Raw genomic sequence first — 12,145 nt, 5'->3', positions numbered from 1 at the left:
TTCCCCATCCAATTTGGCGTAGCAGCTCTCAAGGACCGTAATTGAGCTAATCAGTTTCACACATGGTAAATGCCTAGTCGGTATCCCCTGCGGGTGTGTTAGCCACATCGTTTCACAACACCCGACAAATTTTGGTCCTTCGCCTCTCCAATTATCCTGATGGCCGGCCATGGCAATTACGACTAACCACACTGTTGGGGGCGTGCTAGCTTTGTTGATGGTGCGCCGAGCTAGTGTGTCCAATTTCCTGGCCACATTCTACTAATTTTGCTTTGTTAATAATCTCTGGATTTTTTACACATTAAAAAAATATAGAAAAATCAACTTTGAAAAATCAAAATTTCAAAAAACTGAAATTAAAATTTGAGCTATGTATTATGTGCAATCCCAAACTACTTAAATAGTTAATTTAAATTTTTTTTTGCTCCAAAATATGGAAAGTTACTCACTTGTGCAATCTGATCGAACCGCCCAAACAGCTCATTCAGCGTTTTGACCAGATCGGACGCGGTCAGCTGCTCCGAGAGGGGCGTGAAGTTGACGATGTCCGCGTACAGGATCGAAACATTGTTGTGGCGCTGGACGTGCATCTCGTGGAACCGCGTCTGGCTCTGACCACCCGCGGTCTGGCAGGCGTCGGCCATTTTCAGCATAATACCTGTGGGAGGCAGGTGGTAAATGGCCCAAAATTAGTGGTAGTTCCAAACTGGATATCATAAACGGTACTCACTGCGTTTGACTTCCGCCGCGATGTAGGCCGGTATCACGCTGAGCAGCAGCTGCTCCTGCTGCTCCCGTTCGCATTCTAGCCGGACCCTTTGCTCGATGCCGGTCCGGGTTCCGTCCACGGCGTCGATGTGGGCCGCGTCGGACATGATGCGGTAGTACAGGCCCGAGACGGATGCCGACGCCAGAAAGATGAGCTCGGCCAGCAGCTGGGGGAAGAAGTAGGCCGGCAGGTCGTGGACGCCATCCCACAGGCGGTACCCGATGTGGACCAGACACAGGATGACCGCCAGCACCACCGACACGGGCCACGAGATGGGCAGCATCGTGTGGACACCCTGGAATTGCAAGCAGGGAGGATGGTTCAGGGTGAGGTTATTCCAGAGGATGATTTCATGTAAATTGCACACAACCGGGGGGTGAATGATCCCCGGCTGGAGCTGATGGGATTGTTTAGGATTGGCAGACCGCAATGAACGTTGTTAGCACTTGAGATAATTACTAAGGATGGCGAAGAGAAGCATTCGGAGGATTTCAAAGATATTTTTCAATGGTATTTCAATATAATGCATATTAAGTTCATTATACAATGTAAATTACCGATAGGGTTAAAGTTCCGCTACTAAAATCAACAACATACATTTTGAAAATTAATGTTATTCAGGAAGGTTTAAATTTGATGGTAAAATTTTTCTGCTTTGATTTCATCAAATCTGTAATTTTTACGATCAAAAACATCATTCGAACTTTTTTTTGGGCGCGTAAAATTGCCAAAAATTCCCCGGAGGCAAGTGCGTTGATTGGTTGAGTTGCCCGAGAACAAGTGAGTTGAAGTAACCGTTCAAACTTTTTTAATGGCTTGGAAGTTGGAATGTTAAGAAGAAAATATCTGATCGATTGGTTGTCTTCAGCAAGGTTCGGTAGGTTATGATTAGGACTTTTCGAAAAAAAATGGCACGCGCAACAAAAATCCTTTTTTCTGTTTAACTACTTATCACTAAGAGTGAATTTCCCAAAAAGCTTATTTTTTTAATCTTCGAGTTTTTTGTGTGTTTTAGGGTAGGGTAGAGTAGTCATCAATGAGACACGGGGAACAATGATAAAATGGCTCTCACAAGTCGTAGTTTCAACCAATCAGGCTCATATTTTGGGGAAAGGTGTATCTACTGGATACACGTCTGCCATAATAGTGGCTTTGGTAATGGACGCTCCCTTGCAAAGTTATTCATAAATGTTTGATTTTGGGGTGTAAATGTAAATTATGACTGAAAATTACATTTTCGCTTATATTCTGCCAATAATACAAAAACTTAAATTTCTCCAAACTTCTTTCGTCATTTCATAGGGCATGAGTTGGGCTACAATGGCCTTTCATTAGAATTGACCAAAATTAAGAATATACCCAGAATCCAGGGCTGTCTCATTGTTCCCCACTCTTTGCAGCCTATGGGTAACAATGAGACACTTTGATTTTTCTTCATTAAACTTTTCAAAATCTAGGAAAATCCTTCAAAACATGAATCGAAAGTGATTTTTGGCATATTTATTGAGTTTTGACTTCATTTAGCCAAACATATAAAGTTATATGGTATAAATAAATGAATTTTACTAAATTTAAATACTTTTTAGTATAACTTTTGTTAATGAAAGCTTCAAGTTGGCAAAATTGCTTTAAAATGTTCAAGGTAAATCACCTGCAATGGAACAATACAAAAACATGATGTTTTACTAGAAAAGTATTGATTTTCGTAGAGTGTCTCATTGTTCCCCAGCTGTCTCATTGTTCCTGCCAAGTGCGTCTACAATGAGACAGTTGGATAGCTCTGGCTGTAGAGGTCGGATCGATCTCATATTTTGGTCAATGTTAGAACACATTAAAAGAAAGAAAATGCAACAAAAAGCTCATTAAAACATGCTGATGAAAAAAATACAAAAATCGTTGAAAGTTAAAAACCAAAAGTGTCTCATTGATGACTACCCTACCCTAATTAAAAATAAATACTTTTCAGAAATAGTGCGTGATGGTTCTTTATTTGGCTTAGGATGTATGACATTTTGAAAAAAAAAATAAATATTGGAAAATATCAAATATCTGGACAATTATTCAAAATATTTTTGTAAAGCAAAATCGAATTTGCAATGTAAATGTACTTTACAGCTTTTTTTAAACTGACGATAGCTTGAAAAAAATTTTTAGTGCTAAAAAATGAAACTTTTGCGAAATTGTCAATTTTTTTCAATAAAAATATATTGTAAAAAAATTAAAATATTTTTTTAAGAGGTGCTTTTCTTTCAAAAAATATTTTTAAATTGCAAAAACAATTTAAAAAAAAATCGAAAATGTATACCTCAAATTAGCTATAACTTAAGAATAGCACATTTTATCAACAATTCAATGCTAATTAAATATTCGTTAAAAAAATATAATTTTTTGTCCAGGTTTTCAATATTTTTCATAAAAACATTTTTTTTAATTCTTATCTCTTGAACCAAATTAAAAAAAAAAAACAGATTAAAAAACGAATATTATAAAATACGTATTTTGAGGATTTAATTTTAAATAATTAAAAGTTTAATAGAAGCATTGTTTTTTCCCTTAACCCATAGTTAATGTTTTCCTGGAATTGAGCTTTTTTTATTTTTTTTTGGCAGTGAAATTGTTCATTTTGATTTTTTCATGTTTTTTTGTCCATCGACATTTTAATCTATTGATATTTACAATCATCCAAAACATTTTTTTTTTGTATTTCAATTTAAGGAGACTTTGATAAAACTAATCATGAATAAAACAAATCTTTCTAATTCATATTTTTGAAGTCAAATTTTAGTTCAGCTACTTTAACCGTCATTTTAGATTACATACAATCAGATCACTTTAGAGAGCGTTCTTTTATTACGTAACGCAAAAAATAGATTTTTAGACTCCCTCCCCCTCGTAACAAAACATACATACAAATTATCAGAACCCCCCTCCCCCAACTGCGTTACGCAATTAAAGAACGCTCCCTTAGATCATTTTTTAAAGCCATATTTAAGATTAAGATTCAACTTTAGAGCCTTGAATCTTAATTATTGAATAACAGAAATCTTGACAAATTCTCAAATATTTAAATCATAAATATCAAAAAGCTTATCAATTTTTTTCTCTTATGTAAGATAGCGATTTTTCTACATTTTAGTTTTTTAGTACTTCCACTTTTGATCATCGTTGATTGCAATAGTGGTTAATTTAAATTTGTATTCAAGTTAACGCACTGTTACATGATTTTCAGTTAGATAAATTTCCTGAAGATTCATCTATACAGCTTACATTTAGGTGAAAATTGATATAACGTCATTCCTTTCGCTAAATTCTGGAAAAGCACAAATGTCCGGCCCCCTGGTGGGAAAATGTCAACCCCTTTCAAGCAAACAGTTCCAAACAAAGAAAATACCTATCCGAAAAAAATCCAGCTCATCTCTTATTCCAAAGTGCAGCATACGCCAAGCATTAATCTACCCCCGACCATCTCGCTGGGTTGAAAAATCGCCCGGCAAACACAGGAATCAACAGTCGGTCCCGCGGCCACTTTCCTGGCCCTGCCTCAAGTTTTGCTTGTGCCATTTGACCATTTGATGACACATTGGAAAATTATTATCTTGTTCTTAAATAAAAATTATGTAACTTGTACCGTAAAATTCAAATAAAATTTTGTTTTTACTATTTATGAATAGTTTGAGCAAAAATGTGCAAATTTTCACTGTGAAAACGCTGAGGCCTCGATGTCCTGCTGTGCTGTCGTCACTTTATCACTTCTCCACCGGGGCTCAAAGCACACAGCAGGATATTTGCCTATAGCCTTTAGTAAGGAAGTCGGGGGGTTAGGGAAGAAAACGCTCCTTCTCTCTGGCCTACGACCGTGAGTGAATTACATACCAGACATAAAGTAGAGAAAAAGGACGACGAAGGAGCCTCGAGCAATCGAGTCATTTCAACACAGAAGCGCAGGACGTGGACGAGCGTAATGAATTTGCATTTTCTGGTAAATTTCCCGTTTTTAATTTGCAGAAAGACGACCATTTTGTGCAACGGTCAGCAAGTCAGGGGGAAGTTGAGTGCGGGTTGGTACCGCCAAGTAGTAGTTACACTGACGGAGTGCTCTTTTGTGGTCTTTGCTGTTGGAATAAAGGGGTTATTCCGGGTGGTTGGAGCTTTTTAATTTGTTCGTTGTTTCAGTGTGATGAACTTTAGCAAAAATGGGGACCATTTTTAGAGAAAATAATAGATAAAATGGAATACCTAATCATTTTATTACGTTTCCACGTGATTGTGAACTTGTCGCACGTCACTTGGCTGTCTCGCTTGACTGCTATGTAATTCTATGCAAAGTGTTTTCTTGAAATTTATTTGCTTATTCATAAGACTGGTTCAACGATCTTTGAAAATGTTCAAAAATGATCAGATCAAATCAAGGGCATCCAAACAACCCCCTCAAATTTTGAACCGATTGGTTGCGTCCACACTTTGCGCATTTCATTTTTATTAGGTATGAAAATTTGTATGGGAAAACGTAGTTGGTTGCATTATTATTTTTCTAATTCTCATTTCAAATTGAATACTCAAACCAAGACGCGATAAAATTGCGAAAATTCTCTAAAACTTCCCTCAAGAATGTATGGTGGTATCTTGCTCCTGGGACAGTGTGCTCAAAACTGGTCAAAACGCGATTTTCGAGCAAAAAACAGTTTTAGACGCTATCTCGGGCCACCCTAGAAATCGAAATCGAATCGAAAAACAGAAACGACTTTGAAATGTATGGTTGATCAATTTATAATATTTGTATTATCAGCATTTGTAGTGCTAGATTTTCTTTTTGAAATGCAACCTGCTGCATACATTTTTTTGAGATTTAAAAGTGAGTGTTTTTTCCTTTGAAAGGCTGTAACTTTTGACAATAAGTCCAAAACTAGTTTAAGGAAAACAAAAATGTTTGGTCCATAAAAGTCTACATACAATTTTGGCAGCTGTTTCTACAAAAATTGTACGTAAATATTAGAAAATATCGATATCGTCATCGATTTGGTGTCTTCGCAAAGTTGTAGGTTCAGTCCAGACTCGATTATCCGAAGTTCGATTATTCGAAAGTTTGTATGGGACTTCGTTTAATCGAATCATGAGCAAAACAAATGTGTTTCGTATTTTTTTTAATTTTCTAGCTAATATCATCATATTCAAGTTCTGCGATCCCATTTTAGTCAAATTTGAATAGTTGATTGCCTATTTAATAAAAAAACTAACTTAATCCACCTATGAGGTTGATGCCTTCCTCACTTTTTACCAAAAATGGGTATATGAGTGGTTTCATCATTTTTTTAGATCCAGAAAAAAAGAACACAATGTATAACTTATGTGGTCATAACTCGAGACAGGGTTGCCAGATCTTCAATGTTTTGGACTCATTGGAAAGGCCTTTCAAATACCTAACCAACGATGGGTCGGATGATGGATCCGGACATAGTTTACATACATTTAAGTGAGAACAGGCTTCAAAAAAGTACATAAATATCACTTAAGTGGTCATAACTCGAGACAGGGTAGCCAGATCTTCAATGTCTTGGATTCATTGGAAAGGCCTTTCAATTATCTAACCAACGATGGGTCGGATGATGGATCCGGACATAGTTTACATACATTTAAGTAAGATCCGGCTTCAAAAAAGTACATAAATATCACTTAAGTGGTCATAACTCGAGACAGGGTTGCCGGATCTTCAATGTTTTGGACTCATTGGAAAGGCCTTTCAATTATCTAACCAACGATGGGTCGGATGATGGATCCGGACATAGTTTTCATACATTTAAGTGAGATCCGGCTTCAAAAAAGTACATAAATATCACTTAAGTGGTCATAACTCGAGACAGGGTTGCCAGATCTTCAATGTCTTGGACTCATTGGAAAGACCTTTCAATTATCTAACCAACGATGGGTCGGATGATGGATCCGGACATAGTTTACATACATTGAAGTGAGATCCGGCTTTAAAAAAGTACATAAACATGACTTAAGTGGTCATAACTTGAGACAGGGTTGCCAGATCTTCAATGTTTTGGACTCATTGGAAAGGCCTTTCAATTACCTATCCAACGATGGGTCGGATGATGGATCCGGTCATAGTTTACATACATTTAAGTGAGATCCGGCTTCAAAAAAGTACATAAATATCACTTAAGTGGTCATAACTCGAGACAGGGTTGCCAGATCTTCAATGTCTTGGACTCATTGGAAAGGCCTTTCAATTATCTAACCAACGATGGGTCGGATGATGGATCCGGACAAAGTTTACATACATTTAAGTGAGATCCGGCTTCAAAAAAGTACATAAACATGACTTAAGTGGTCATAACTCGAGACAGGGTTGCCAGATCTTCAATGTTTTGGACTCATTGGAAAGGCCTTTCAATTACCTAACCAACGATGGGTCGGATGATGGATCCGGACATAGTTTTCATACATTTAAGTGAGATCCGGCTTCAAAAAAGTACATAAATATCACTTAAGTGGTCATAACTCGAGACAGGGTTGCCAGATCTTCAATGTCTTGGACTCATTGGAAAGGCCTTTCAATTATCTAACCAACGATGGGTCGGATGATGGATCCGGACAAAGTTTACATACATTTAAGTGAGATCCGGCTTCAAAAAAGTACATAAACATGACTTAAGTGGTCATAACTCGAGACAGGGTTGCCAGATCTTCAATGTTTTGGACTCATTGGAAAGGCCTTTCAATTACCTAACCAACGATGGGTCGGATGATGGATCCGGACATCGTTTACATGCATTTAATTGAGATCCGGATATATGTGAAAACACATTTTTATACATAACTTTTGAACTACTTATCGAAACTTCAAACAATTCAATAGCGATGTATGGGACCCTAAACCAAGTCGAATGCAACTGGTTCGATCAAAATCGGTTCAGCCAGTGCTGAGAAAACTCAGTGAGAATTTTGGTCACATACATACATACACACACATACACACACACATACACACACACATACACACACACAGACATTTGTTCAGTTTTCGATTCTGAGTAGATATGTATACATGAAGGTGGGTCTAGGAGCTTTTAATAGAAAGTTCATTTTTAGAGCAGGATTATAGCCTTACCTCAGTGAGGAAGGCAAAAATGCATATTTTCATTATTTCAGCATCGCCATTTTGGTCGCCATCTAGGATTTCAAAATTCTAAATATTTTAGAGTAGTTTTTGGGTCATACCCAAGTAACATTTTTTCCAGGAGTTCTACAAGAGCTCTTCAAGATAGCTACAGCACAGCAGTTTGGACCGCGATAGGATAAAACTCTCTACAAGTACTCTTCCAAACTCCTGAAGAAGTTTTGAAGAGAATTTTATCCTACCGCGGTCCAAACTGCTATGCTGTAGCTATCTTGAAGAGCTTTTGTAGAACTCCTGGAAAAAATGTTACTTGGGTACTTGACCACTGCAATCTAAACTAAGAAAACGAAAACAAATATTGCCAAGGCCTTCGGATAATCGACTCTGGATTATTTAGAAAAAATAGGTAAAACGAAACGAAACTATTGGCACTACGCCCCCCGGGGCATGGCCTTCCTCTAACGTGGGATTTCTGCTCCAGCGCCTCTGACGAGACAGGAGAAACCGGGACCGACGTTTTACTTCACCATCCGATAGAAGCTCAGTGGATAAGGCGGGAATCGAACCCGCGTCTCATAGCATCATCGGGATCGGCAGCCGAAGCCGCTACCCCTGCGCCACGAGACCCACAACCGGTACACGAAACAAATGAGGATTTTTAAATTAGGCGGTTGCAAATATTTTTCAAAGTTTATGTCGCCCCCCACCCCACCCTATAAAATTGGTCTGAAAAATCAGGGGGCAAAAAAATATTTTTTTCCTAAAAACGTCAAAACTTCCATGAAAATAGAAGTCTAATCAACTGAAAACAATCTAAAATGCATTTTTCTGCATTGTTAATCATATTTAGCATGTTTGGGCTTGTTTAAAAATGTTTTGAATTTTTATAAAATCCCAAAAAAAATAATGTTTCCCAAAAAATAAAATTTTCTTCAATACTTAGATATTATGGAAACTAACATTTTAAAACACTTTTATCATTAAAATGTTGAAACCATTGCACAGTGGGGCCAAACCCGGTGCTAATCCCATGAAATTGATTACGAGATAGGCCGCAGGTTTTTTGATTTCAAAAATAGTATTCTATATGTAAAAAAGCCTGATAAATCGAATGGTGATGACCCCATCCAACGGAGACCACGGGAACAGGTCCATTTTGCCCCTTTTCCCCCTAAAAATCAATTTTCTCAAACTATTTGACCTGTACAGAAAAAGGCCGCAGGTTTTTTGACCTCAAAAATAGTGTTCAATACGTAAAAAAGTCCGATAAATCGAATGGTGATGACCCCATCCACCGGAGACCACGGAAACAGGTCCATTTTGCCCCTTTTTCCCCTAAAAATCAATTTTCTCAAACTATTTGACCTGAACAGAAAAAGGCCGCAGGTTTTTTGACCTCAAAAATAGTGTTCTATACGTAAAAAAGTCCGATAAATCGAATGGTGATGACCCCATCCACCGGAGACCACGGGAACAGGTCCATTTTGCCCCTTTTTCCCCTAAAAATCAATTTTCTCAAACTATTTGACCTGAACAGAAAAAGGCCGCAGGGTTTTTGACCTCAAAAATAGTGTTCTATACGTAAAAAAGTCCGATAAATCGAATGGTGATTACTCCATCCACCGGAGACCACGGGAACAGGTCCATTTTGCCCCTTTTTCCCCTAAAAATCAATTTTCTCAAACTATTTGACCTGTACAGAAAAAGGCCGCAGGTTTTTTGACCTCAAAAATAGTGTTCTAAACGTAAAAAAGTCCGATAAATCGAATGGTGATGACCCCATCCACCGGAGACCACGGAAACAGGTCCATTTTGCCCCTTTTTCCCCTAAAAATCAATTTTCTCAAACTATTTGACCTGAACAGAAAAAGGCCGCAGGTTTTTTGACCTCAAAAATAATGTTTTATACGTAAAAAAGTCCGATAAATCGAATGGTGATGACCCCATCCACCGGAGACCACGGGAACAGGTCTATTTTGCCCCTTTTTCCCCTAAAAATCAATTTTCTCAAACTATTTGACCTGTACAGAAAAAGGCCGCAGGTTTTTTGACCTCAAAAATAGTGTTTTATACGTAAAAAAGTCCGATAAATCGAATGGTGATTACTCCATCCACCGGAGACCACGGGAACAGGTCCATTTTGCCCCTTTTTCCCCTAAAAATCAATTTTCTCAAACTATTTGACCTGTACAGAAAAAAGGCCGCAGGTTTTTTGACCTCAAAAATAGTGTTCTATACGTAAAAAAGTCCGATAAATCGAATGGTGATGACCCCATCCACCGGAGACCACGGGAACAGGTCCATTTTGCCCCTTTTTCCCCTAAAAATCAATTTTCTCAAACTATTTGACCTGAACAGAAAAAGGCCGCAGGTTTTTTGACCTCAAAAATAGTGTTCTATACGTAAAAAAGTCCGATAAATCGAATGGTGATGACCCCATCCACCGGAGACCACGGGAACAGGTCCATTTTGCCCCTTTTTCCCCTAAAAATCAATTTTCTCAAGCTATTTGACCTGTACAGAAATGGCCGCAGGGTTTTTGACCTCAAAAATAGTGTTCTATACGTAAAAAAGCCCGATAAATCGAATGGTGATGACCCCATCCACCGGAAACTAGGGAACAGGTCCATTTTGCCCCTTTTTCCCCTAAAAATCAATTTTCTCAAACTATTTGACCTGTACAGAAAAAGGCCGCAGGGTTTTTGACCTCAAAAATAGTGTTCTATACGTAAAAAAGCCTGATAAATCGAATGGTGATGACTCCATCCACCGGAGACCACGGGAACAGGTCCATTTTGCCCCTTTTCCCCTAAAAATCAATTTTCTCAAGCTATTTGACCTGTACAGAAAAGGCCGCAGGTTTTTTGACCTCAAAAATAGTGTTCTATACGTAAAAAAGCCCGATAAATCGAATGGTGATGACTCCATCCACCGGAGACCACGGGAACAGGTCCATTTTGCCCCTTTTTCCCCTAAAAATCAATTTTCTCAAACTATTTGACCTGTACAGAAAAAGGCCGCAGGGTTTTTGACCTCAAAAATACGAAAAATAAGAATTAAATAATTTAAGAATTTAAGATTAAATAAAAATCTTAAAATCTTGAATTCTTAAATTTTAAAATTTTAAAAATTTGAAATTCTTAAATTCTTAAATTCTTAAATTCTTAAATTCTTAAATTCTTAAATTCTTAAATTCTTAAATTCTTAAATTCTTAAATTCTTAAATTCTTAAATTCTTAAATTCTTAAATTCTTAAATTCTTAAATTCTTAAATTCTTAAATTCTTAAATTCTTAAATTCTTAAATTCTTAAATTCTTAAATTCTTAAATTCTTAAATTCTTAAATTCTTAAATTCTTAAATTCTTAAATTCTTAAATTCTTAAATTCTTAAATTCTTAAATTCTTAAATTCTTAAATTCTTAAATTCTTAAATTCTTAAATTCTTAAATTCTTAAATTCTTAAATTCTTAAATTCTTAAATTCTTAAATTCTTAAATTCTTAAATTCTTAAATTCTTAAATTCTTAAATTCTTAAATTCTTAAATTCTTAAATTCTTAAATTCTTAAATTCTTAAATTCTTAAATTCTTAAATTCTTAAATTCTTAAATTCTTAAATTCTTAAATTCTTAAATTCTTAAATTCTTAAATTCTTAAATTCTTAAATTCTTAAATTCTTAAATTCTTAAATTCTTAAATTCTTAAATTCTTAAATTCTTAAATTCTTAAATTCTTAAATTCTTAAATTCTTAAATTCTTAAATTCTTAAATTCTTAGATTCTTGAATTCTTAAATTCTTAAATTCTTAAATTCTTAAATTCTTAAATTCTTAAATTCTTAAATTCTTAAATTCTTAAATTCTTAAATTCTTAAATTCTTAAATTCTTAAATTCTTAAATTCTTAAATTCTTAAAATCTTAAATTCTTAAATTCTTAAATTCTTAAATTCTTAAATTCTTAAATTCTTAAATTCTTAAATTCTTAAATTCTTAAATTCTTAAATTCTTAAATTCTTAAATTCTTAAATTCTTAAATTCTTAAATTCTTAAATTCTTAAATTCTTAAATTCTTAAATTCTTAAATTCTTAAATTCTTAAATTCTTAAATTCTTAAATTCTTAAATTCTTAAATTCTTAAATTCTTAAATTCTTAAATTCTTAAATTCTTAAATTCTTAAATTCTTAAATTCTTAAATTCTTAAATTCTTATTTTTCGTATTTTTGAGGTCAAAAAACCTGCGGCCTTTTTCTGTAC

The 12,145-nt window shown here is 35.6% G+C and overlaps 1 protein-coding gene across 2 annotated transcripts in view; it reads right to left on the bottom strand.

The window, feature by feature from the left end:
• Positions 1-12,145, bottom strand: part of LOC120425270 (adenylate cyclase type 2) — a 126,755-nt gene that overhangs the window by 43,006 nt on the left and 71,604 nt on the right. For both annotated transcript variants that reach the window (XM_052707252.1, XM_039589716.2), the window contains 2 exons: positions 731-1,064; positions 450-658 (listed from right to left, as the gene is read on the bottom strand). In XM_052707252.1, coding sequence (XP_052563212.1) covers positions 450-658; positions 731-1,064 — 543 coding nt within the window. The remainder of the gene's footprint in view (positions 1-449; positions 659-730; positions 1,065-12,145) is intronic.

The sequence above is a fragment of the Culex pipiens genome, chromosome 2, assembly GCF_016801865.2.
Source record: "Culex pipiens pallens isolate TS chromosome 2, TS_CPP_V2, whole genome shotgun sequence".
In the NCBI taxonomy this organism is placed as follows: Eukaryota; Metazoa; Arthropoda; class Insecta; order Diptera; family Culicidae; genus Culex; species Culex pipiens.
The sequence above is the reverse complement of the archived record's forward strand: the minus strand, read 5'-3'. Positions and strand labels throughout refer to the sequence as shown.